This window comes from Tinamus guttatus, unplaced genomic scaffold (assembly GCF_059628265.1).
Source record: "Tinamus guttatus ecotype Peru unplaced genomic scaffold, ASM5962826v1 Tinamus_guttatus_pri_ptg000045l, whole genome shotgun sequence".
Taxonomy (NCBI): Eukaryota; Metazoa; Chordata; class Aves; order Tinamiformes; family Tinamidae; genus Tinamus; species Tinamus guttatus.
This window is the reverse complement of record NW_028288579.1, coordinates 2,414,424-2,441,717: the sequence shown is the minus strand read 5'-3', so window position 1 is coordinate 2,441,717 and position 27,294 is coordinate 2,414,424. Positions and strand designations below refer to the sequence as shown.

Here is a 27,294-nt window from a genome sequence, read left to right as displayed (position 1 = left end):
GTTGACTCTCATGCTTTGCCTTCTAAATAAAATGCAGTAGCCCAGATAAATGCAGTAACCCACCCAGACTGTCTTGTACTTCAGTGGGGAAGGGCAGGGGTTCCCCACTGTAGCCCCTTACCATGTGGAAGCCCTGAGAGGTTTAACTAATGTTTGTACAGAATTTTGAGATTCTCTAGTTTAAAAAAAAAAAAAAGGTTATAAACAATAATTAGACGGTAACAAATGAGAATATTGGGCATCAGGGTAGTATAGATTTTGCTGGTGTTCAGCTTTTGATATTTGATGCTTTCCACCATTCAAATGAAAAGTGGGTTTTACTTTAATTAGACTGTAGAGCTCGTTGCCTCAGGAGGTTCCTGAGAGCTGAAAACTCGAGGAATTCAAAAGGGAGAGTGAAAGCTGGGGCAAATACATGTATAACAATGTCAGGCTAGTGCTGACAAGATCTGGAAGGAGCATTACACCTCTTGTCTCGGGATTTAAGGAAAGGTCCCAACTGTCCAAGCTGGTTTGGTTGTGGCAGTCGCTAGGTGGTGTCTTGGGGGCTTTATTTTGTCTACAGTCTTAGAAATGTACCAATAGTTCAGTAAGTTGCATAGTCTTTTCAACATACACAATGAGATTTCATTCACTGCTGCTCCTGTTTATTGTAGTAACACCTAGAAATTCCTACCAGTGCCAAGGTCCTGGTTTTTACAACTAGTGGAACATTAGGCCTAGACCAGACGAGCAGAGCATGGGAAGAGACCTTAGTGCCTGAGGTCACAGTCAGTCAGCACCAGAGCTGGCCTGAGAGTGCAGGATTTGTGGTGTGAGTCTGGGCCACAACCTGCCCTGCCTGTCCAGCCTGGTGCTGCAGCCGAGGGCATCTGTCCAGCCAAGTGTGTAATGTGCCCAGTGATGGATCAAGATTAAAAAATGTATTTCCACCTAAAAAAAAAAAAAAAAAAACCCTTTCCAGAATTCATCAACTTCTTTCCATTAAACTTAATGCACTTCCATAAATAATAGAAGAAGCAGCAGAGCTGGAACAGACTCAGTCTATAAACATGTCTCTTCACATTAAGCCTTGTGGCAGGATGGAGGAGATCTCCTGCCATCCATGAGGTCTCGTTAATTGCGTAATTATCTCCATCACTTTCAGTGCTGCATCTCCTCCATCGCCAGAGCTGCTGTTGCAGCCTCTGTTTACCCTGGCTTCCCTCTGGGGAGAAGCTTTGGCTTCAAAGCCAGCACAGTGGCGTATTTTGAATAATTTAGTTCCGGGTGGCTTGAACACTGTGTTCAATTCAGTTTCCCAGCCACGACTGGAGGCCGATTCGTGCGAGCCTCCTGCCAGGAGGCTGCTCCAGAGCCATGCAGAGGGATTGCTCCGGGGGTCACCAAGTCACAGAGCACCACAAGGTGGCTGGACAGGTCCTGCGAGTGAATCTCAGCTCTCATTCCTCCCTGTTGTACTGCCTTAGCATGGGCATAGGCAGAGGGAAATATGTGGAAGAGTTAATGCTTACAAATGTTCTTGGATCCAGGAAACATGGGTTAGGTACCCAGCTGGGTGTGATAAACTTTCCCAACAAAGTGTAGGTGACAGTTTTTCTGGGTCGGCTTTGCTTTTGAAAAGCTGGATATGTCTTAGATATGTGTGATATGATTTGGAAAGGCAGTATGTGAAACCTTGGGAGAAGGCCAATTCCGTTCATGTTTGGTCTCGTGGCTCACTAATCACCCTGTGCTGTTGCAGCCGGGATCCAGTCGGGCTCTGCTCTGGCCTCCAGCACCGTGTCTCGTGCACACAGATATGTCACTTCCACCTTCCAAGGCATTGCAAGAGGTGCCTGGGCTCACTCTGGAAATCTTGGCAGTAATGAGAATTGAGCCTGGGCCTAAAGCCATCTTTCCTGTCTGCCTAACAACTGAGCTCTGCTGCACTTCTTATTGTCCTACTCATGTCCAATTAGTGCTTCCACTCCCTGTCCAGATAAAGGGCTTTTGCAGAAGGTAACAGCAGATGGTAGCAATACGGGTTCCTTTCTTGTCTCTCCGCCTGAGAGCAGAAGTAGTAAATTGGAGCAGAAATGCCTCTACACGTTGGCCAGCTGTCTCGTGAGCCCAGCCCTTCGGGCTGCTCTGGTCTTCGAGGAAAAGCGAATCCCAGACTGGCCCCAGCTCCGCTTTGCCATGTGCTGCGCACCAAGAGCGTCACCGGTGCTGGGTGACGGGCCGCCTGTTCTGCAAATGCCTCTGCCCAAGGAAGTGAAGAGCAGGTTAGTGCTCTGTGCTGCTCACAGCCGTGGGGACCCTTCCCGGTGAGTTAGGGGAGGGGATTTCCTCAGTGCCTAAATGTGACTTGACGTTTGAGGGCTGGGTGTTGTTTCCAGCCTTCAGGTTCATCTCAGGTCAAAGCAATCTAATACACACTAAAAGTACAGCTGGAGAGCCCTTAATCACTTTATGCTGTCTGGGCTGTGGTAGGTAAATTCATTATTTACAGGGAAGAGGACATGCATCACGAGCACTAATGTTCTGCTGCATGTGTCCCAGTGGCTCAGGTCAGCTGACTCGGTATGGAGAGACTGCACTCTGAGATGGAAAAGTGGACATCCTGCTCTGACTGCTTTTGGGAGAAGGTTGGCCTTGTCCTGCACCAGGGATCCTTCTCTCGTCCTCACCTCCTGCTCTCCAAAAAGAGAGCAGGATCTTTAAGCTCCTGGGAAGGTCATCACCAGCAGACAGTGGGGGAAGTCCTGTTACAACAGCCCCTGATTTTTGCCCTCTCATTTGAATTATAAGGCAGGCTTTGATCTTCTTCCTTTCATTCCTTTAATCTCTATCAAAGCAGCAAATGCTGTATATCCTGACATCACATATAATAATAAATAAAATTCTAGGTGAGCTCTCACTGACTCCCAGCATAACTCCAGAGACTGGAGAAAGGTAGGGAATGGGCTCTGGTATGACATACAATTGTCTTGGGGAGAATTTCTGTTTCTGTCTTAATTTTTTTCTTTTTTTCTTTTTTTTTCTTTTTTTTTTCCTTTGGCTTGAACTAGATGTCAGTATATTGACTTGGAGACTTTTGATTTAACTACAAGGTGACCCTTGGGGCTGGAGATGGTGCGGAACTTTTGAAGGCATGTTGGTTTCCCTGGGTTGTGGAGACTGAGCCATCTAGTTGTTTGAATTCAAGTTCAGCAAGAATCAGAGCTGGCATCTGAAATCTTCTGAGATGAAGAGATTTCCCATGTAATTAACTTCACTTTTCCAGGGCCAGTTTTGGGAAGGGGCCTGCATGTGAACAGGAAGCAGACCTGCTACAGACAGCTCCTCTCCAGTGGAAGAAGAAGCAGGAGTTGTCATTTCCATATGAAAAGAGGGCAAGCTAAAGTTTAAGAGTATTTATTTGCAGGATCTGCCTCCTAATCTTGAGCAGAACTGGCATCAGTGCCAGAAAACCTGACTGCGAGGCTTGTCTCTCCCCGAACAGAGGACAACACTGGACCTTAGAATAATTTGGGTTTGAAGGCAGTAATCCAACCTAGAGCCCACTTTCAAGGTAGACCAGGTTGTTGGGACCTTGCCCATTGCTAAGGCAAATTATGGCTCTCTCCATACCGACACAAAACCCCTGCAATGTGGAAAATTCTTTGCTCCTAGGAAATTCACCAGTCCCAAAGCCAACCAGGGGTCCCTAGTCATGCCCAGTTCAGCTGTTCACTCTCCGGCCGCTCTCTTCTCCCAGGGGCTGTTTGCCAGGGCGGGGAGGAGCAGCGGCTGCGTGAGCGAAGCGGCGTCCCCACGATGCCCATTGTCTGCCCGCAGCATCCGCCTCCACCCTACTTGCTCACTCAGCCATGGCTGATGAGTCTTTAATTAAAGAGGAGGAATAATCTGAGATTTCAAATTCTTTTTCACTACCCGTTTCCTCTTTCCATCAAAATTTGCAGCCCACTCACCTTATTTTTGTCTTGCCATTTTGCTGTGGTATCTTCACTTGATGAGATGTTTGCTCCAGAACAAAGAAGGAATAGGAAAATAATAACTTGTTTGGGGCTGGGGATTTTGTATCCTGGGTCAGATGGCTGCTACGGTCATTAACATGTTTACATTTTTGCTTAAGAGCCTGCTTGAGGATCAAGGGAGTTAAGGGTGATAGTCATTGAAATGCAGAGGAACCCTTGCATGAAATTGCCGTTAGCGTCTTATTGTTGGAGCAGGCAGCAGCCCTGCTGCTCCCCGCGCATTGGGCTGCAATTGTCTGCCCAAGGAGAGGGGCAGGGGCAGCAGTGCTGCAGCTGGAGGGAGCCAAAGGGAGCTGCTCCTCTCACTGCACTGCCGGGAGAGTCGACCTGGGAAGCGCATCCTGGGGCTCGGAGCGGCCAGGCTGCCCTGTCTCTGGCACTGTCCTCTCCGCAAGACAAAGGTGGTTGGCTGGGACACCTGGTTCTTACTGCCATCCTCATGGATAAACACTTGAGGCGTCTAGTGAAGGTCAGTGTTCTCTTTTACAGCTCAGGGACTGCAGTGTTTCCAGTGAGCTACTGCCCTCCTCGAGCAGGGGAAGCATGTCCTGTGGGACTGGCTCAGCTCCTTGACTCTTCTGTGGTTAGCTATGATAGCAAAACCAGGGCTTGAGGCACTTCGAGGTGCGGGATGTGAGGTGTGGGGTGGGTTTTGAGTACTGTGGTGACAGGTGACTTCAAAGTGCCTTCATTTTATATGCTGGAAAAAAATGTTTAAGTGTGAATGAAGGTGCTCTTTTACAGCTGGAGTTTACAGTAAAGATGTTCAGCTCCGGCCTGTGGTAGCTGTGGTCTAACCCTGCTCTAAAGGCAGCCCTTTTAAATTCAGATTCTGATTGTTTACTACTTGACTCCTTCTTCCGTGTTGTTTAGATTCATTGCTTTACTTCAAACCTATTTTCAATTAGTATGTGTAACCTGCTCCTAAAACCAAAGGTCCATATAGTAATGTGAGAGGAAAAAAGGCTCCTAGACCTAATGCATTTACAGCATCAAAAACAATAGCTACTTTTTGATATTCCCTAGATTTGGGTGGGAGAAACTGCAAGATGATTAGTGGAAGGATAAATGCTATTAGTGTGATAGAGAAGCACCTTCAGACTGGAGACTCATTTATAGCTTCCAAACAGCCTTGGTTGTCTGTCTGTTGGTCGGTCTGGAAAGCCAGCAGATACAGGCAGGAGCATCCTGAGCAATAGGACTGTGTCTGCTCTAGAGCTAGCGGTGATAATGCTGGATTCGTTAGTGTGTCCTTGTGGGCTCTTCTGAAGTCATTTCTGTTCTTGGTCACAAAATGTTCCTTTTCAGCATGCTTTAAAGCAGAACAAAGTATGGGAAAAATGGTTTGTGACCTGAGCAGCTCTTTTGTGCTTATGGGGCTTGCATCAGCTCTGCCTCCCTTCTGCCCTTTGAACAAACAAACAGCCTCGTTCCCCCGGGCTGGCTGGTGGCCGTTCCTGCGGCCGCGCAGTGAGGACGCGGCGCGGGACAGCCCCGCACTGCGGGCGCCAACCCCGGCCGTCAACGCACGGGGGCATTTAGGCCTTCAAGGAACAAATGGCTGTGTCCCAGCCTTAAATATCCTCTGGCCTCTTAAATATCAAGACATAGTTAAAGTGGTACCTTTAAGAGATGTCAGTTGGGTCAAATGATTTCAGGTAACAAGGATGAACAAGCAGTGTCTGTGGGATTTCAGTCCCTGAATGACTCATCTCTTTGCTTCTGTAAATTCCCCTTAGAAAAGGTCATCTCAGATATTACGCTAATAACACATTATTTTCCTGAGTTATCTGCGCCCTGGGGTTGGACACAGTGAGGTTAGGCTGGCTTGGGAGTCCCACCAAGAACCGGAAAGCATCAGGGGTGAGTCTGAGCTGAGAAGTCACAACCTGGGGGCTGGTTATGGGGTCTGTTCTGTTAACTTGAAGAATTAGAACAGACTGCCTGGAGTGCGGGGGGTGGGGGCTGCACTTCTCCAGGGATTAATATTAAGCCCTTGTTTAACAGTAAACAGTCAGTGAAATCCACCTTTGTGTCTGGGTACCAGCTGCCAGGAAGGTACATCCAGGCCACCTCGCAAGGGCAGAACAAGCGTTGGCAGATGGTGGGGAAAGCGCCCGGCTCTGGCCCTGCACAGGTCACTCGTCTGGCCTTGCGGGCCAGGGCCGTGCCCGGGGCCGGCCTGTTTTAGAGCTGTTTAGAGCAGCACCAGCTGCTGGCAGCGTCTTTGGCCCTGTCGCCCTTACGAGCCCGCCCTTGCCGAGGCGGCTGCTCCTCCGCTGCTCTGGTCCAAGGCCTGGCGCCTGCCCAGCTTTTGTTCTCCATTAGGAAAGCGTGAGGATTGGTTGGAACTTCTTGGCTCTACCAGGGCCTTTCATGTCCCACATGTTTCCATGAAAAGACTCCCTCCTGCCCAGCCTGCCCCCTGACAGCCATTGAATCCAGCCAACAAGCTTGATATCATTATCTACAAAGAGAGGCCAGTGAGCGCCAGGGTGCCCAGAGCCAAGTTTGCAAAATCAAAGGCGAATCTCCCAGCAACAGAGAGCTGGCAGAGAAGCGGCCGCACCGCGGCTAGCGCCGGCCGCCCCAGTGCCCGCTGGTGTTCAAAGCGCGTGGGAGCCGCGCTTGGTGCGGTGCCAGCGCTGCCTTCGTGGGGCTGCGACGTGCCTGGCTGCGGGCTCGGCCCCGCGCGGCGCTCTCGGGGGCTCTGCACTGCCTGGGGGTCGCTGGAAGCAGCCGTGCCCGCAGGAGGCTCCAACGGCCCTGCCGTGCTGTCCCGTCTGCTCAGGGACATTTTTAGGAGGTGAGCCATTGAGTCTGAGAGAAAACAGATGTTTTTGGGCAAAGCGAGATTCACTCCAAATCTCATCTTTGAGACTTCCCTTCTAATGAATCTGATTTACCTTCTGGAAATAGTATGTGGCTTTCTTGTCAGATTTGGTTTAACATGATGTTTATCCATTGCTCCCTATCCAAAGAGTCTCTTCACAATCCATCCCAAAATAAAGATATCTTCAGCAGTAAAAGCATTATAATTTTGGGAGGTACTTGTTAAGGTGGTGTCGAAAACTATCAGAAATACTGAGCAGACAAAGGTCTTGAGAAGGGATTGCAATTGCAGTGTTAGGAAATACAAGAGCAAACTGTTTTCAGTGGGTTGTGTCTCACAGATTGCATCTCCTGTGTGCCTGATGGACCAGATAGGGATGTAAAAAAATAGCCGGGAGAAAAAGTGATGCAGTGGAAAAGAAGGTGAGAGGGGCTGGCTGAGCTGAAGTTTGGACTGAGGGTGATGCTGTGGGTGATGCCCTCTCTGCAGCAGGGTGCTCTGCAGGTCCCTGGGCAGGAAAGGGAGCCGGAGGTGAGGGGGTTGCATGGCCCCTGGCACCTCTGTGGATCTGCAGTGAGTAGTGAGTGTGTGGGACGCCAGAGCTGTGTGTAAAATGGAGAAGTTAATCTTGTCACTTTTCCCTCCTATCCCCAGTTCGATCCTGACAACACCGGCTACATCAGCACCGAGAAGTTTCGCTCTCTCCTTCAGAGACACGGCTCAGAGCTGGACCCCCACAAGCTGGAGGTCCTCCTGGCCCTGGCAGACAGCAACTCCGAAGGGAGGATCTGCTACCAGGACTTCGTGAATCTGGTGAGTGCTCCGTGTTGGCAGGACCTGTCAGGCCTTTGCTATATTTAAAAAGCTTGCCAGTGAGAGATCTGTCAACACAAGTGTTTGCTGCATCCCTGCATCATACTCTGCAAGGGCTCTCTAACGCACTCAGTGGCAGCTGAATTCTTGAGCCACAAGCAAAGTTGCTGATGATTTTCCAAAGAAACAGGTTTGCATGGGAAGGACTCATGGGACCTATTGTAAGAGGAGCATGAGACAGCAGCTTCTACAAGTAAGCTCCTGTTCTCAAAATCAGTTGGTGGCTGTCACAAAGAGCCAGAGATCTGTCAATCTGACTGTCTCCTGGTGTATCTAGGGATTTCCCCGCTCTCAAACAAAATATACAGATAATTTGTGTGGACTTGCTGGGTGGGAGTCATACTGTGCTGTTGTAGACGTTTACAGCAACAGGAATAGACGTGTTTCTAAAACATGTTCGTTTTCCCAGATGAGATGTCTCTGATAGACTAGAGCCATGATCTGAATGACTCTGCTGATGAGTCAGTTATTGAAGGAATCTCTCTGCTTCTTATCGAGGCTTCTTATCTCTCTGCTGTATCGTGTCTACATCTGGCCAGTCAGCCCAGATGTAGACACGTATGTTGTAGACACACAGTATATCCCAAAAACGTTGTTTGCCGGTCAGGCAGCTGTAACAACCTTCCGGAGCAGGAGCACAATGGAAGTGTAACTCTGTCCTGCAGGAATGGAAGGACCTACCCTCCCTTGGGCTGTATGTCCAGCCAGGCTGTGACATGAGCTCCCTCTGTGACAAGTACAGCTTCATTTTTGTTGCTGGGCTAGGGCACATTTCCTAGGTCTCATGCACATCAAGAAAGTCTCCCCCACCATTTTTCCAGTCATCGCTGATTTCCCAAGCAGCAGCTCTGCCCTGTTTCTCCTGCCTCTGTAATTCCCACATCAGTTCCAGAAGACAGCACAGCAGTAGGAGATATCTAGGCAATGTCAGTGACACTTCTAAGATTTTGCTGAAATGTTGGACATAATCTTGATGCAGAGCAAAATTGTTTGCATTTCTCTGTCTTCCTCCAGTGAGCGTGGGGATTTGATCCCCCCATTTCATCTGTAGTCACTCATGCATTGTGTTCTTGGTTTAGAAAGATTCTTCTGTATGTCTTGTCCCACATCAATCAGAAAAGAATGATAGCAGGGCAGGGTTGTCAAGGTCCTAGCTAATAGCTTCAATCAGGCAGTGGTCAGGGCGAAGGTGAAATTACTGTGATACGGTGAAGTAGATTTGCTGGATCTAATCAAGCTGTCTTGTTAGCTCCTTGCATGCCTTTAGGTACACAGTAAAATAAATGAACCAACTATCAAATGGATCACAGTGAGTGCGTTTCCTCCAGCTCCAGGTTTTGATAAATGGTCAGGTCAATAGTACTCTGTGATCAGCAGAGTATTTATCGTAATAGTTGCTTGTTATAGAGTTTGCTATGTTCAAAGCACCGTGCAACCCTTTGCTAATCAAACTGCACAACACTTCGGTAGCAGGAAGAGGTGCATCCAGCTCCCTCTACAGAATCAATGGCCCAAGGCCAGCCAGCAAGTTGGCAGCAGGTTCAGGAATAGAACTGGGCTCTTCCTCTGCACCAGCCTCATCCTCGCACCACGGAGCTTGAGAGTAGTGCAAGCTCATGGAAGGCAGATGTACGGCCTGGACATCTTTCCCCTTTGGGGAAGGGGAGATGGTGCCAGTTCATAACAATCTGAAGTGACTTTTGCAGTGCAGCATATTTCCTTCACTGCTGTTGAATGAATCTTGTAAAGAGAACATTGATTTTTCTATCATCAGCCCCTCCTCATCTGCATTTTTTGCCCTCACTAATCAATAGTCAATGTGGATGCCAGAACATTAAATTACTTATAAATGGCATTTCTTCTTCTCTCTTCTCCTCCTGTAATTATTGATTTACACCATCCATTTTTTTAGGGCTCCTTTTCTCTTCCCTAGTTTTCTGCTCCCCGACCTTTTGAGGGGCTTCTTTGCAATCCTGGGGGTGGAGGGAGCGGGTTTGCTGCCTGTGACACACACTGGCTCATGGAGCTTGGAAGACAACGGCTGTCATGCACCCAGTGGGAAGTAAGGCTTAATCACCAGGGATCAAAATAACTCAGGTATCCAACTAGGTAGGTGCCTAGGGTATCATCACCTCTTTTTTTTTCTCCCAGCTTTGTTAATTTTCATGAAGAAGGGGGTGCTTTCCCCCAGCTTTGCAGAACTGGATCTTTGCAGGACTCGCTAGATGTGAATGATAAGAGAGGGTGCTGCTTCTGCAGGGTGCTTGGCTGTCTACCAGAGAGTCCGTTGGTGAGAGATGCTATCAGTGACCGCAGAAGCAGCCATAACTATGAAATGATTATTCCCAGGAGGCACTCCAGGCAAGAAACCCCACTGAATAATAGTGTTAACAGTTTGTTTACGCCAGTGTCCCAAAGAGGGCAGGCAGAATGGCTTGCATGCACACGCTCCCACACCGCCAGCACCAAAACCTCTGCCCGCTCACATGCTGGCTGCAGTCCCCAAGGAAAGGGCTGTTACTGAGCAAAACCAGGTGCTGCCCTCCTGTTCAAACAGGGCTTTGAACTTCCAGATCCACCAGAAATGTAATTATAGGACTTCTTACCTTAACAGGAGACCCAGGTATACACACACACACACACATGCCTGGTCAAAACACAGCAAAGTGGCTTGAATTTCTGAGACTGGATGCTTTATAAGAATTTGGTGATAGGAATCTACAAGAAGGGAATAGACCCCTGGAAATTCCTCCATAAATAATTTGAGTAATGAATAGGGGGAAGCTAAAATCTCCTGGTTTGATTTGCAAAACACTAAAGGAAATCGGGTAGACGACTCTCAGGGAATTATTTTTCTGCTCTATATATGAGATTCATTTCACATAGTTATAAAACATAATGCTGCAATCATATCCATTTCTGCTTCTACACTAGGACTCATAAGAATGTCAGAAAGCAGTTTCAGATGGGATTTCTTATCCTATGTCTGAGACACTGCAGAAAAGGAAAAAAAAAATAACCCCCTTAAGCGTTTCCTGAGCAAGCAGAGTTGTCTTGCATATTTCTCTTCTCTGGTAGCTCTTCTGTGTTGTGAAGAGATGCTAAAAATAGTGATGGTTCTGGCTATGAACAACGTAGGCCATCAGAGGAGATAATGGAGAGGAAAAAAAAAAAAAAAAAAAAAGCTTTTTAACTAACTTTGCAACTTTTATAGAGAAGGAGACAAGCCAGAAAGTAATTACAGCTGTTCGCTGGGATCCTTGCTGAACAGCAGTTGCTGCTGGCGGTCCTGGATTTCTTCTCATAATATCCTGACTGCAATAGAGCTAAAAAGCAGAACAGCAGGGCCCTGGAGAGACGCACTCTCCATACTGTGGCCAAAATTTCCTCGTCTTCTGTGCTGGGGAATGTGGCTTGTTACTTCAGTGATAGGAATAAGGCTTGATTCTGTCCCTTGTAGGGAACAGTGTGTGCCCATAGATTTTTCATGGCCATCCTCCCTACTTTCAGAGAGTAATAATGCTTTCCTTTTGCTGAATCAGTGCTTGCAGTGGTGACACTTTTGCTTAGGGTGTTTCCTCCAACTTGGCTTGAACTGAAATGGGGAGAGAGAAAGAGGAAAAGAAAAGCCGTTCCTGGGAAAAGACAATTTTTTGCTGGAGAAAATATTGCATTTTATCTTTTGGCTTTGTGAGGGTGCATGTGACAGCACCAGGAGGGCCTTATTATCTTTTGGAGGTGAGCTTTTAAGAGGTTACATCCTGTATTCTTTCTGCCACATAATGGGGAGGTGAGAGAGTTCTTTTAAACCATACTTTTTTAATGGTACTTAGAAGTACTTTGTAGCACAGTCATAAAGAAGCTATAAATTGCACTTCCAGCATTTTCCTGTGTTCTTTACTGAATCAGCTCACAGTCTGCATAAAGGCTTATGTGAACGTTGCTTTGCAATAACTGCATATAATTCTTTATTAGCTGAGTCACTAGGAAGACAAGCAGTAAACCCTAAACTTCTGATTTTTAGGGGAATCCCCAGACAAGGCAAAAGTTTACCCAAATGAATCAGAGTTCTTCTCCCTGCAAAATGCACCTTCACTTTCTAGTAAGTGTTTTAAGCTTAAGTAGCTGTTGCAGAATAACCCAGGGCCAACAGCTCTAGTGGACTCGTTTGGTGTTTGTAGCTTTGTTCTCCTTGTTGCTAAGCTGGAAAGGTTTGTTGCAGACAAAGCTGCAGGTTTTATAGCTCTCTCTTCCTCTCTGTGCTGGTGCAGGAATGAGGGCAGGTTCTGGTGCCAGCCATCAAGCCATCTCCCATCACTGGTCTCAGGGATGTCCTTCAGCTTCCAGTGGTCCCCCTTTAAGTGTTTCCTTTCTCCTTGACTCTCTGTCTTGGCTGGAAGTATGTGATTCCTGTATTGTCTTCCTGGCCTCTGATCAGAGCTATAATAATAAATGTTTAATAAGGAAAGGATTTGAAAATCCCCTACTTCAGTATTTGATCTAATCTCATGCTCTTATGAATTCAGAGGAGGCTTCCACAAGAGGTAATGATTCTGCATTTCCTCGCTGCATTTTCCTGCAGTTCCATTCCATAAGCAATGGCAAACTCTGTCCTGGGCCAACACTATCCCTGGGGAGCTGTGCTTAGTGTTCAGGCACTGGTGTGCAGCTGGGCAGGCCTGAACATGGCTAAAAGCAGTGGCAGGGAACTCATTGCTCTTTGTGGAAGAGATTTTGGTGAGTGAGCCAAGACCACATGTACAGGAGTTGATGTGAGCGGTTATCCGATCATGCCAGGATCCATCTCTTACATCCCGGTGTACTAAAAGCCCTGCTGGGGTGCAAAGCTGTGGCTCCAAGGTGTGCTTCCAGGAGAGCTCAACACTCCTCCTGGCCAATGTTCCTCGTGCTGTCTTCATGCTGTTTTTCCTCCAGTCTTGGAGAAATCTGTGACTTCTCTAGTGGAAGTGCTGGAAGCTGTAGGGTCAGGACATTTAAAAGGAGTGGAGACAAAGCCTTGAGCAGAAAATATTTGTGCAGTGACCAAGGTAACTTATTTGATCTCTGTTGTGTCTCACTTTTCTTGAATCCCCAGAGGAAAACACTGCTTGGGCAGAGCAAATCAGGGTGTTGGCATTTCATTCATTCCATCTTGATGCTCTTTGGGAAAGTGTGGCCAGGTTGGTGCAGAGGATATGAACATCTGTGATGGATGAACTTGATGCTGAGTCATGTATTTTGGGAGAAGCAGTCTTTACCCTCATTAGCATTTTGCAGAACTGTAGAGTGAGGGAAGAAATGTGAATCTTGAAAGCAAAATTGATTGGAAAAGCTGCATTTGTAACTAAAGTGGGTTATAAAACTGGAGCTGACAGAGGCTTTTTAAAAGCTTGTGCTAACTTTTGATTTAGTGTTTTGTCTCTTGGAGGATCAGAGCCGGGAGCCGAATGGTCTGATGTGGTGTGATGTGTACTCAAAAATAGCCACAGAGCAGCCAATACGTGATGGGCAGAAATCCAACTGGGCTGAATAAAAACTGCAAAAATGGTACTGTGCCCCACACAAGTTGAGAACGGAAGAGTTTAGATGGGGAAATGCTACAGGACTTGGCCGTTGTGATTCTCCTGTGTTGGGACAGCAACAGGAGTACAGATGGCCAAGAAACCTGGCAAAACTGGTTTGTTTAGGGGTAGATAGTTTCTGTTGCAAAAAAATGCATTACCCGAGACTCTTTCTAGACTGATGTGGATTCTGAAGAAAAGCGGGCCTTCCTACTCTACTGAAATTTGGTGTTGTCCTAGGCTAGATTATAAGGACTCTTATCCTAAACTTTGGCATTTTTAATTGTGGTTCACACTGAAGTGGGCAAAAATTCTGCTTCTTATTAGATATATGCAAGCCACGCTCTGAGCAGAGCTGTAGCAGTGAGCCTGGTTTTGCTTTGGTGTGTTAATACCCAAAGGGTAGAGTTAGCAGTACACAGTTACAGGTCATGTCAGCCTCGCTGTTTTGCAAGGGAAATTTCTTTCTCTCTGCATAATAACTTTTTCCAGGCATGAAAGACTAAGGAAACATGTTGTTCCTCCCCTTCATTCTCCACATTCCCTATTTATTGTACCCATCTGCCTGCAGCTTTAATATCGTGCTCATTAAAGAAGTCCCAGATCAACTGCATGGAGAGAAGCTGAGGGGGCTGCCCAGTGCTTTTGGAGCCATCATGCACAGGCCAGCAATGGGCTTCTTGTTCTTTCAGCTGATGATTAAATGCCTGGCCCATAAATACCAATATTATATAATTCCCAAATCAAGTCAACAAAATGTGACCATATGGGCGAATCTCTTTTGGGGAAGATTTGAATATTCCAAAGTCAGTCTGAGGAACAAACTAGGCTTCTCAGCAAGAGTTTGTCACAGCAGCAATAGCAACCTAATCCTCTGTCTCTCCTCGTGCCCTGGTTCCCCATTGCCTCCTATCTTGAGATAAAAATGCGAGCAGGCCCAGGACTGTCGTCTCCTGGTGGCCTCGGAGCCGGCTGTGCTGCCTCTTGGGAGCTCACCAAGACCAAAGTCTTGGTGCATCGGGCAATGGTTGCAGGTGGAGAAGACCCTGTTGTTGCAAGACCATGTTGCTGCATGTTGTTGTTGCAAGAAGACAATGTTGTTGACCAGGCTTGACAAGTGCTGTGCATCTGGCCATCTGCAGTTAAGTGGCCTGTGGGTGGTTCTGGGCATGGGTGGTCTCTGTCCCTGCCTCATGCAGCTGCAACACCACTCAAAGGCTGTGATATTTAGAGGGGGACTGGGCCTCCTTTCTGCAGTTTCTGCTTTAAAGTAGGTTTGATAAATATTTTGTGTTCCTGCCTGAGGTAGGAAGAGGTAATTAGTGTTTGCTAAGGCCTTTGAGTAGTTAAGAGTTGTAATTATGGCTACCAAAAGCTTTTAATTTTCTAGCTAAATTGGTGGTGGAACAGGGTTTCCCCTCGACACAGCATCCTCTATGGAGAGCCAAAGTTTTTTTTTTTTTTTTTTTTTTTTTTTTTTACCTGAGGTGGGACCTCCACAGTGATCCTGCAGTATCCTGCTCTGAACAAAATGAGGAAGACTTTTCCCCTCCACCTGGTTAAGATGTCATGGAATGTCTTTGGAAACATGCTGATGGATTGTGCTTCCTTGACTTGTTATTTGAGTCCTTTGGCTGCTCTGGTTAGCAGTAGTGCAGAGTCGGGCATCAAAAGTAGCCCGTGCTGCCTTCAAGAACTGAGCAGGCTCTTCTTGCCCTGTTGTCGATGACAGATGGGCTCAGTGGAGCCTGGGTTAGGATCCTCTGCTGAACAAACCGAAGAAAAATTCCATAATGAGCCTAGCACAGGCACGAACGCTGGCAGCCACTGGGGTTTCCGATGCATCTTTCCCTCAGCAGCCTCTGCAGGGATGAGGTGATCATCTGCTGAGGGCTGTCAGCACTTCTTGATGCTGAACTGCAAGGATTATTTTCTGTGGTTGACTCTGGAAATTATGATTTTTCCATTGATGTGCTGCAGCAGGGAAGGACTCCGGGTGTTTTGTGGTAGGCAGGAAAATCAAACATATCACTGCAGTTGAGACATAGCAGCAGCCGCAGAGGACTGATAGTTTCAGTGTCACTTTAATCTCCTTCACAAGAGGCATGAAGCCACGGAGAACAGACACAGAGGCTGTGAGAGAGCACGCACAGTGTGTCCGAGCAACTGCACCCGACGGACCCGCAGAGACGCTTTCCTCTGCAGACACAACAAGGTCATTAGGTGGCCCAAGGTGCGTTTGCCACAAAGGAACATCTGTCACCTACCAGAAGACATCCCGCAAATGCAAAGGAAGCTTTACAGCTGGCGGAGGTCTCCGTGAAAACACTGCTTTCAACACAAACAGCCTTTCTTAATGCAACAAAAGATAGATCAGCAACAAATTTTGTTCTATTCTTTTGTCTTTTTAGAGAAAAGCTGTAGGATGGCAGATTTGAGAAGACAGAAAGAAAGATCTTTGTGAACAGATTTTCTCCTCTCTGCTTTTTCTGCCTTTTTTTTTTTTACCATCAGTGTTTTTTGCTAGTGTTTTATCAATGAGGAAAGGCCACAGAAAGCAAAATGCAAAAGAGAACAGGAAGAATAAGAACGAAGAAAAAGTACTGGGGGTAGAACTCCTTTCTCCCAAAGGCACCTCCAAAACAAAGATTTTTTTTCACAAAGAGGGCAAAAAACACACACACAACTAAAATGACCCAAAGCTTTTTGTTTTGTTTTGTTTTTCTCCACCCGAAATGTCAGAAGGCCAGTCCAGCAGCTTGCTCCAGATTGGAATGGTTACCTGGCTGCCTGGGCACTAGGAGTGTGAGCTCTCCTCCTTCGGGATGTTAGCTGAAACCAGAGTGATCCAGGACAAACTGGAAGCCAGCGCTGCCACATGTCATCCCGTGTGGGATGATGCTGGTGGTTTCTGAGATCACTTAATAGTTACCTCAGAAGAAGGACCAGGCTGTCACGCTCACTTTGGTGCCTTTCGCTGCAAAAAGGTTCCCCTTGTGATCTTTAGCCACATTTAAGATGTTGTCTTTTAAGCTTTCTCTGCCAAAGATTCAGCCAGTACAGCCAGTGAATCTAATGCAGCAGGTTTGTTTGACATCAAGCCTAATTAGTAATTACCCAAATCTTGGAGCAAGCTCTTTCAGACCTGATATCTTTTTTTTTTTCTTCAAGCAGGCTAGGCATAAAATTCCATCTGCCTAATTTGCAAATGCAATTGCTTTAATTATGCATCCAAGTAGGGAAAGTGTGTGCTCAAAAGATAGATAGCTAATTCTTTGCACGAATGGTGATAATGCATATACAAATTAGCCGTGTCCTCCAAAGCTTATCCTCTGAGGGGGCAGATTTTCAGTTGGTGTAACTGTTCAGAAAACAACAATAACGAAAGCTGTCTTACAAGTTTACAGTAACTAATACACCAGTTTAGCCTTTGCTCCTGTGGTTGTTTTTGTTTTATGCAACATATCCTTTTCCTTGCCCGGAGCTAACTCCTGCCAGCAAGGACAGAACACAAGGGCTGGATGCTGCGAGTGGACCTGCTGCTACAGCGAAACTCCCTGCCCCCTGGGATGGCAGGCACAGGGAGGTGTGACAGAGCAGGACACGGGGACTTTGCTTGGTAACTCTTTGTGAAGGGAGGGCTGGAGCATCAGCCAGAGAGCTCAGCTGGATGCATCAATAGCCTCTGCTCTGCCCTGACCTCAGTGGGTACTGTAATAGCAGACCTTGATACTTGGTCTTCTCCTTGCACCACGGGTCATCCCATGGTCAGGCTGGGACTTGACTCCATCTCCAGCCTGCTGCTGGTCCCCCTGCCTGCCTAGATGTTGGCCCTGCCAAACAGGCACAAATCTCCCCTGATGTTATATTAGGCCTTGCTCCGTCCTCACGGTTTCTTCCTTTTCTTTTCACCCAGATGAGCAACAAAAGGTCGAACAGCTTTCGCCAAGCCATCCTGCAGGGGAACAGGAGGCTGTGCAGCAAGGCTCTGCTGGAGGAGACGGGGCTGAGCCTGACGCAGAGGCTGATCCGACACGTTGCGTACGAGACCCTGCCGCGAGAGATAGACCGCAAGTGGTACTACGACAGCTACACCTGCTGCCCGCCCCCGTGGTTCATGATCACCGTCACCATCGTAGAGGCAAGTGCCTTAACGCCCTCTCTCTGGGAAGCCACCCCATGCTGCCAAAGGCTTTGCTGGGACATGAACAAGGGCTGCAGTAAGACAGGTTTGGACCTAGAAAAAGATAAGCGTGAAGCTCATGTAGCATGTAACCACTGTGGCTTGCTGGCGTGTGTGCCAGTGGGGACGGTCACCCTGTCCGTCTCAGTATGGATACTAGTCACCGAAGCAGTCTGTATATGAACCTAGTTTGGGAAACTAACGGAAAACCTTTCAAAGAGTGAAAATCTGGATCATTTTATGGAAACAAGTGATTCACATACTGGATTTTGAAGAAATATTTCTGCAAGGCAACCTCTGTCCTGTGAATGGAGAGGAGAAGGAAGGGACAGAAACTACATTAAATGTTCACACCTGTTCACCTCTAGGTCTTTGCTCAGTAGACAAAAACAATGTTGTGCAGTTTATTTACATTTCTATCAATTTGAGTTAAAAAGTATATTTCAGTGAGAGAGGTCATTTGCTAACTGAGGAATCTTCCTGCTCTTCTAGGTTGCCTTTTTTCTTTACAACGGAGTAGTGTTAGACAGATTCGTGCTGCAAGTCACCCATCCCTTATACTTGAAGAACTCCTTAGTTTATCATCCTCAGCTCCGTGCTCAGGCTTGGAGGTACCTAACCTACATATTCATGCATGCAGGGTGAGTACTTATAAAATGCAGAGATTTCCCACAGTTCTGCTTTCCCAGATAGAGAGGGGAGGAGAAAGTGACTGAATCAGCTCAGAAATTAAAAAAAAAAAAAATCAAGTATGAATCACATGTAGAAATCTGAAGTTGTTGTAGGGTCTTGGGCAATTCAGCTCCCTATGCCTACATGTCCTCAAGCAGTGATGTTCCTTCTGTGGGCAGTGGGTAACGCCTAGAAGCATAAGCTAAGATTGAGCACCTGTTTTGTACACCCTTACAAACACGAGCACAAGATTTTTGTCCTGAAGAGTTGACAACCCTAACTGTCAGAGAGACAGTAAGAGAATGGTCCACCTTGTGCAAAATAAAAGTGCCCAGTAAAATGAATTGCCCTGCACCCTATGGGGAGGTGTGTAGCAGACTTGGGAAGAGAATAGAAGACTGTTTACTCCTCCCAGGATTCAAAGAAACTTCATTATGTGATGTTTGCGATACCATGGTGATGAGCGAATGTCACAGGAAAGTTCATTCATGTACAAAACACCCTAGTCCCTCTATGTGGTTTCTCAGATCATTATCTTCACACATTCCTGGCAGATAATTGCGATTTTCTGTAGTTCTGTCATAGAAAATCCTAGCAAATAGGTTTCTAGCAGTCATTTATGGTTTGAAACCAGATAAAGACCCTTTGTTGTTAAGTGGAAAGCTTATATTCCCATCAGCCAATGTTCTCTTTTAAAAGGCCAAAAAGATCAAACTGATCTTCTTGTTTCTCTGCCAGAAAATGAATGTCCCTTTCTGGAAAGACTGCCTCAGTGTATAATTGCCCTTGAGTACAAGATGTAGCCCAATCTCTGGATAAAAATCATAGTCACTGACTTGACCCAAGGGGAGAGCAGAAAGTCCTCTGTATGCAGGTCCCAACCTATTGGGCAGGATGTGAGGCTGGTTACATAAATAACAAGGAGAAAGGTCCATCACTGAGGGTGTGGGGAAAGCTGGGCTTGTAAGAGAAAGGAACCCTTGATTTTTAACTGCTGTTAACTAATTTGTTTCTGGGTTTTCTCCTCTTTATTTTTTATGGTCTATTTTGTCTGTGTAACCACAGATTGCTTTGGGTTCCATTTGAAGAGAAACAGCTGCACAATAACAATTTCTGCAGCATTCAAGCATCTTCCTGTATCACTTGTGGCTTGTTTTCCTAGCCTGGGCACAGCCGCCCTACCCTTCCCAGCACTCTGGCACTCCTCACACTTGTTGTCTGAGGAATATATCAGGTCTACTTTACCTCTGTGGCTGGCACTGGAGATGAACAGCAATGAGGGTGACGTGCAGGGGACTCCTTGCCCTTGTGATGGGTTCCAAACTGTGGCCATGTAGCCCTCAAAAGTGACAAGCCCTGCTTGAACAGTAAACCACACAGTTTTTGTGTAGGATCTGGAGTTGGGCTAAGTGTTCATTTATTGCTAACTCCTTTGTGTTAAGCTCCTTTCATTTCAGGAGAACAGATAAATCTTGAGAAGGTAATAACATTTGTAGTGGAAGCCCATCATTCTCCTCTTGTTTTCAAACAAGAGGCTAACACAAAGCCGTGGGTCTATTGTTATCCTGCTTCCTGCTGAGACTTTAAAATGGTAATGTGGACTTCTCCTTAATTTAGTGCTCTCAGTCTGCTTTTCTGTGAGCAACTGCCAGTCGGAAGGTGTCCGAGAAGGCAGCAGTTGCTAAGGCTTGGCTGGCTGTGCCTCTAGAAAGGTCCCAAAAATGGAAGGATGGAGGGAGCTTTGTCACAGCCGCAAAGGCAGGCAAAGTTGTAAATTCTGCCCTTCTGCTTTCATGGAAGCAGACGTTGATTATCTGGGGGCCACACATTTGTAGCAGTGCCATAACTAATGACTTGCATTGATGCTCAGTTTCATTTGTTTGGTCCCAGGGAAGGTAAAAGTCTTCCATAAATCAATGAAATTGTCATTTCAAGAATGACGCATTCACCACTGGCAAAGGCTAATTATATTTTATGGGTGCTTATTGACTTGGAGCCTTCAATGCTCTTAGCATGATGGGGATGAGGCATGAATGGGGTCACTCCTGGAAAGTCTTTGAAGAACAGCTGTGATTCAGAGCAGTCACTTCAGAGTCTAGGATAAACTTTGCTGAGCTCTTACAAAAGCTGCCTTTGAAAAACTGGTCCCCATGCTTTGTGTGGAAATGTCAGGCACCGCTCGTGACGTTAACTGCAGGGCAGCCCAAACGTCCTCCCTCCTCGCTCGGAAAGGGCACTCGGCTGCTTTGACTCTTTCCTGTGATCTCTGTTTGACCTCCGCTGCTCGCTCCCTGTTTGGGTCTCAAGTCCCATGAATGTGCAGGGTCAGGGCAGAAACCCGAATGTGCCCATGCCCAGTGGCCTCCAAGGCACTGAGCAAGGTGATAAACACACTGCGATGTGCAGCAATTGCCCTTGATGGCAAATTGTGGTCCTGAGTGTCTGATGCAAGGAGAGAAATTTATCCGTAGAGAGAAATGAGGTGGAAACAAATCTATTAAGAGCTCAGGAAAGAACAGTCTCCTGTGGTATAATTTCTAGCCATCTTTGCCAGCCCACCTTTAAATTCTCCTTCATGCGACTGTTAAATCAATTACTGCATCTTATCATCAGCACTTTTTTGGATGTATATGGGAAATTGCTGTGGTAACATGAAGACCAAAACAGTAAAATGCATGCAACTTAAACCAATGATTGCTAAGGACTGTCCGTGAGCAATCTATAAAATAGGATGTAGATTTACAATGCTGTAGCAATTTTGCAGTCTTTCCCCCTAAAGATACTAGTCTTCTGCATTAAGGGTGCTTTTGTTTCATTTAGGTCCACCTGCTTTGTAAGGGTCTCGGGCACTCTTCATATAGAAAAGAGCCCCTTGGGGTCCACTTGGCAAGGATCACAGCCCTGCGGGCTCAGAGTAAATCTCAGACACGAACAGAGTACTGAAGATGGTCCCTGTTTGGGGCCTGATGCTGTTGTTATATCAAGGGGAAGATCCTTCATCTGGCAAAGGGATGGACAAATACTTGTATGGCTAAGAAGGGGGACAAAGAGTTAGAAAGGAAGACAACTGTTATTCTTCCTTGACACAGGATAGAACACCTTGGACTCAATGTTATTCTTCAGCTCTTGGTTGGGGTTCCCCTGGAAATGGTGCATGGAGCAGCAAGGATCAGCTTTGTCTACATTGCTGGAGTGGTGGCAGGTAGGTGACACCTCTACATGGCTGCAGATGGCAAGGCATCTGAAAATGGTCTGTGCTGGCTTTCTTAGGATGGAGTTTGATTGATTTCTATTTTGTGCTGTATTGCTTTTTTTCATGTTTGTTTTTTTCCAGCAGTTTGGCAATGGTGGAAGTTACCTGACAATAGATCACCATGTAATTAAAACAGGAGGAGAGTGTGAGAACCACCAAGGGCTTCACAGTGGAACTCAGACAGGGATTGACTGCCTTAGCTCAAGATTTACGATTTCTTCAGCCTCATGATTTTATCTTTTTTTCCATAATGAGCAGATAAAGCCCTTGCAAAATGGGATGCACAGGCTCTACCAGGCTTGGGCTGGGCTGAGCACCCCAGGCTCTGCAGGCTGCACACAGAGGCTCACAAGGCCACCCGGTGTCATTTGGTCTTTTCTACTACAGTTCATTCGCATTGTGCAAATATGTGTCTTGCTAGGACTGCAGCTACTTCTGTTTTATCCTCCAGTGAGGAACACGACAGACATTTGTCTTTCTTTTGCTTCCTTGCTATTTTGATCAGAATGTAAGTGTTTTTTTTACAGCACAGGTTTGAAGATGCATTGCTACCTTGTGCTGGCCTGCTTGACTGCTTTTAAAGTAGGGACAAAAGAATCGATCACTTATTTTCTTGTCAGTGCTTAGTTTCTCAAGCTGATTTATTCCCCTTCCCCTTTCTTTTCTCTTTGATTTCCCCATTTATTGCTGCCTGTCAGCAGTTAACCCAGAACAGGCAGTAGCAGGGACGCAGGTAGCAAAGAGTGTTTTTATTTGGCTACTAAGTGTACGAAACCCCTGTTCTTCCTCCTAGGCTCCCTGGCGGTGTCGGTGGCTGATATGACTGCGCCCGTGGTGGGCTCCTCTGGGGGGGTGTATGCACTTGTCTCTGCCCACTTGGCCAATATAGTCATGGTGAGTACCAGAATGACTGCCCAGCTTCTTCGGAAGTGAATGAATCCAGCCAGCTCCGATGGCTCCAGTGACTGGAAATAGCACCTGACCCAACAGTTGCTCCTGTTAATGTATCTTGTCTCAGTGGTCAGGCCCTGCAGTGGGAATGTTTCACTGCAGTTGGTGATGGGTTGGCACCTTGAATGGCAGCAAGAGGGAAGACTTACCAGCTGTAAGGAGAGCTGATAGCCCAGAGCAAGGGCTGAGAAATGTTTGGAAGAGAAGGAACTGCCTGACTTTGCAGGATTTGCAGGGCTCATCTGCTGTGTCATGTTAGCTGCTACCCAGGAGAATTCCAGTATGTGGTGGATTTACACAATATCCCTTACCTGCTTTTGTAATACCCAGACTAAAGCTGACCCTTAGCCACGCTAGTGATAATATTTTTTGCTGTTTCACATAATCAAGTACTTTACAAAGGTCAGTAAATACCAGCATCTCCAGTTCTCTAAGACTTGGAAACAACAGCTCATCCAAAGGACTCGGCAAGGTAACGGCCAAGCCCTGCACAGCTGCTGTGAACCCTCTGCAGACTGCGGGCCGAAAGCTACTCTGCCCAGAACGGTGTTTTTGTTGTCATTAGGATTCATGTGTGGTGGCCTACGACTGCCTATCTGCCCTGTACCAGCAGTATCAGAGCAGGATAACCGTAAAAAACGATGGTAATACAGCTTCTCCAGGGAAGCACAGTGAGAGTCAGCTGCAGCAGAGGCAGAACGTCTGTTCAATGGATGCTGGAAAATGTGCATATGTGTGTGGGGGTACAGTATCAATTACATGATGTCAAGCCTAAAAGAAATGTTGTGTTTAACATAGTCAACAGACCTGAGCTGCAACCCACAAGCCAGCGCTGCTCCAGGCAGCTTTTCTGGCAGCTGGACTGGGGGAAGTGAGTGTTTTCCTGCACAGAATAGGTCTCTCTTGTTGTCTTTGAGTTTATCAATTACATGATGTCAAGCCTAAAAGAAATGTTGTGTTTAACATAGTCAACAGACCTGAGCTGCAACCCACAAGCCAGCGCTGCTCCAGGCAGCTTTTCTGGCAGCTGGACTGGGGGAAGTGAGTGTTTTCCTGCACAGAATAGGTCTCTCTTGTTGTCTTTGAGTTTTTCAGAGCATGAATGAGCTGGAGGCTGTCACCAGAATTAGGATACCAAGTGTCTGCAGAGGTGGGGAGAGAAGAGGGGGTGCCCATATCCCCCAGGTTCCTGGTGGGGAAATGCCTGCTCTGATACACAGTTATGTTCAGATAACCCCTGCTTCTGCGGGCTCCATGGTGGGAGGGTGTTTTCCATCACTCCAAGGGTGCTAGTGCAGACATGGGACTTCCTCACACTGAGATTTGCGGGGCAGGTGGGGGAAATTGGAGAGCATTTGGCTTTGCTTTAGAGGAGGAGCCTCCGCCAGAGGTGTGCAGGGAGTCTTCAGGAGTGATGCTTCTCACAACACTGCAAAAGGACCTGTCATTTAACCACTCATTCGTTTCCTTCAAAAGTACTTAGCAATTCCTATGGTAGCACTACCCTTATCAGCTGTTTTCTTTCTCTCCTGACCTGAAATTACTTTTCTTGCCTTCCCCATTCTGGTAAAGACTTTTGCTTTTCTTCATGCCTTCCCTCCTCTCTTTGCTTACCTAATATCTAGATGTGACACTGTTAACATACTGAAAAGATGCTGGCTACTCAGTTGAATTGCTGGTAAAGCTCATTTTTTTTGCAAAGGTGCTTTGAACGTGCTGAGGAAGAGGAGGGACTGGTGCAAGGAGGCTCTCACTTGAATCATCTGTTCCCTTATGCCTCCTGGTAACCAGAGGAAATGAAAACATCCCTGCTTGTAAAAATAAATATTTTTGAAATTAAGTACATAAAATAACCAACAGGGGGAAGCAATAAAGCATCTCACCCTAAGGAAAAGAGTAAAGGGAGAAATTCAAAACAGCTCCATGGAAATGAAGAGCAAAGGAACCAAGCACAGTATTAATCAGCATGAGTTCAGAGTCTTCTGACTGGGTTAGGTGTCTCTGTGGAGAGAGAAAATGAGTTGCTTATTTTGTAGAGATTGCATTTTTGCAGTCACAGAAATGTTTTACGGACAGATCTCACATAAAACTTGAATATATGTTATGTGTGTTGCAGAATATTCCTTCAGCAGGCCAAAAAGTCTGCAGGTGCTATTGAACTTAGACTGAAGAGCTTACAAATATTTTTTTTATTCAGCATGATGAACAGGTAGTTTGTTACAAGAGGCCTGCCACCAGGGGTTCCAGAATATTCCTAAGACCTGGAATCTGATATAGATATCAACAGGCAAAAACTTCCTTTACTGCTTACAAATAATAATAATTGGTTGCCATACATATAGGTTTCCCAGGACATAATCTCCTTTTCAGCTTGATTTTTTTTGAAGTGGACAAAGAGGAATTTGGACATTTCTCCCAGGATTTCTGATTATCATTCAGAAATTCTTATTCCAACATACTGACTAATGACGAGGCCTGAAAACAAAAGAGGTCAAATCAAGACTTTCTTACAAAGCAGATTCCTCGCTCCACTTTTATGGGGATCTTCCTTATTCATGCTCCACAGAAGCTAAGAGGAGCTGGCACCCAGAGAGGATGTGGTGGCATCCAGAGAGGATGTGGTGGCATCCATGGCGATGCTGGCTGGGATGAGATCTATCATCAAAGTGAGCCCTTAGGAATGTACCCCTGGATGCTGCTCCACTGGGTAGCTGCCACTCCTTTCAGGGACATCTTCCCTGCACAGTTTAATATGTAACTGTCACGGGTACCTCTGTGTGTCTCATAAAAAGAGAAAAGCCTTTGCCATGGGGATACATGCAGACCTTGACTTTGATGCTGGTTACAGGCACACTGAAATCAGCTGGGATCTGCCCATACACTTGAGCTGGCTCCAAGTCAGGCTCTTTGCTGAAGTCTCCATTCATTAACAGATTGAGCCAGGACCGTGGCCTGGATCCAGGGAGACTTTGATTCCCAACTCTGCAGCAGAGGCTTATTGACAAATGACTTCCCCTTTTGTGCATTCTTGTTAAATTGGTAAAAAACAGTGGTAAACATGCATACCAAGGGTTTAAAAAATATATTTATCTGACTTATTGTCAGAACACTGTTAACTAGGCAGCCCTTCCTCTGAATTGGGTACATGCTTAATTACTCTGCCAGTGGTGCCTCTTTCCCTCAGCTCTTTTGTAGAGTTTTTTCTTTAAGTCCAGCTTATTCTCTTTTGAGAGAGAAAATTTAGATGAAGTTATAAAACTGTCAGTGGCTGATCAATAAAAACAAAGCAATTAAGCCTGTCTAGTCCTTTAGTGTGTGCATGCACTGTGTTATGTAGTGAAGAGGGTATAGACATGGCCTATGTAAGCTAGTGATTTTTGAAAATTCCCTAGCTTCTAAAACGTGACTTCCACATTTATAACTGTCATTGGTAGCTCTTGGCTATTACCAATCCCTCATATATGGCAAAGTCTAACTGCTTGGACAGAGGAGCCAGTGACCTGAATTTGGAAAAGGTTTTCTTCAATGCCTTCCAAGTTTGCATACTGCACAGCTTTATTTTTGTTGTCTGTTTTCCAGAACTGGTCAGGAATGAAGTGCCAATTCAAACTGCTGCGCATGGCTGTTGCCTTGATCTGTAGTAAGTATCACACAATATTTGGATCCTGCTTTGTTTGCCCTTGTCACAAGAGTTCATGCTAATTCAAGGAGTTTTGACTTTGCAGCAGTTTTGGTAGGAACCTGCAGCTGGATCCTCTAGCAGCAAAAAAACCACATCACTCCTGAAAGCAGATTTTGGCTTTCAGTGTAAGCAATTAGGGATGATAATTTGTTGTTAGCCAGCATTGTAGCTTGTGGCATTTGTGAAGATCTGGAACTTAAATGGCTTGTTTTTGAATTCCCAAACAAGAAATGCTTCTATAATGCTTATGTTTAGGTTTCCTAATGCGGTTCCTGTCTGGAATGGCAAGAGCATTATACAAACATTAAAGAATTCTCTCCCAGGTATGGCCTAGTGTGGTCCTGCAAGGGCAACTAGGCTGTGTATTCACCATGGACAATTGTCTTCAAAGACAAATCATCTTCAAACACCCCCTTTTGTGGTTTTGGTATGAGATTTTGGAAAGAAAATATTACCTCCCCCTGTCTGTGCTTCCCCCACCCCAAGCTGCCACCAGCCCTTCAGGAGACCTAGACAATGACTTTATTTCTCCTCCTTTGTTCCAGTGAGCTTTGAGTTTGGAAGAGCCGTGTGGCTGCGATTCCACCCCTCTGCCTACCCGCCCTGCCCGCACCCCAGCTTCATGGCTCACCTGGGAGGGGTGGTGGTGGGCATCACCCTTGGCGTCATCATCCTGAGGAACTATGAGCAGAGGCTCCAAGACCAGTCCTTATGGTGGATCTTCATTTCTATTTATCTCATTTTTGTCTTGTTTGCCATCTTCTGGAATATCTTTGCCTACAACCTGTTGGATCTGAAGCTACCTCCACCTCCCTGAAAGCACAGGACAACAAACTCTGGAGAGTGGAACTCATCTGCCAGCTGTGTTAAATGAATCAACAGCAAGGGTCTATTTTTGTATGAAACTTAGGGCAGAAGAATTCTTTTGAACGCAAGCATGTGCTGAAGGAAACCCTTAAAGGTCTCACAGTGAACGGGTTGATCAGTTTGAGCATGAATCTGGCAGGTGCTGTAATACTGGCTGGCTTGGACCCTGCGTTTTTCCACTGCAGGGGCTCCTCTGGGAGAGCTTGTATCTGGGCAGTCGTTGCTTGGTTTGTTAGCACACATCCATGCTTTGTATGGGCTATTTGCATTTTCCAGGTCCGTGCTCTACTTGCAGCCAGTTGTTGAACAAAACTTCTCAATGTTACTGAACACTAAAATGGAAAAAAAGGACATTTATTAGATATTCACGTGATATTCACAGGCAGCTTGGGTTTGG

The 27,294-nt window shown here is 46.3% G+C and overlaps 1 protein-coding gene across 1 annotated transcript in view; it reads left to right on the top strand.

Annotated features, from left to right (window-relative positions):
• The window catches only part of RHBDL3 (rhomboid like 3), a 50,401-nt gene extending 23,466 nt beyond the window's left edge, over positions 1-26,935 (top strand). Inside the window, exons 3-9 of the mRNA XM_088537988.1 lie at positions 7,510-7,668; positions 17,206-17,430; positions 17,965-18,113; positions 21,234-21,346; positions 22,191-22,291; positions 25,928-25,988; positions 26,576-26,935. Of these exons, the coding sequence (XP_088394114.1) occupies positions 7,510-7,668; positions 17,206-17,430; positions 17,965-18,113; positions 21,234-21,346; positions 22,191-22,291; positions 25,928-25,988; positions 26,576-26,847 (1,080 nt within the window). The 3' untranslated portion in view covers positions 26,848-26,935. The remainder of the gene's footprint in view (positions 1-7,509; positions 7,669-17,205; positions 17,431-17,964; positions 18,114-21,233; positions 21,347-22,190; positions 22,292-25,927; positions 25,989-26,575) is intronic.
• Positions 26,936-27,294: the final 359 nt, after the last annotated feature.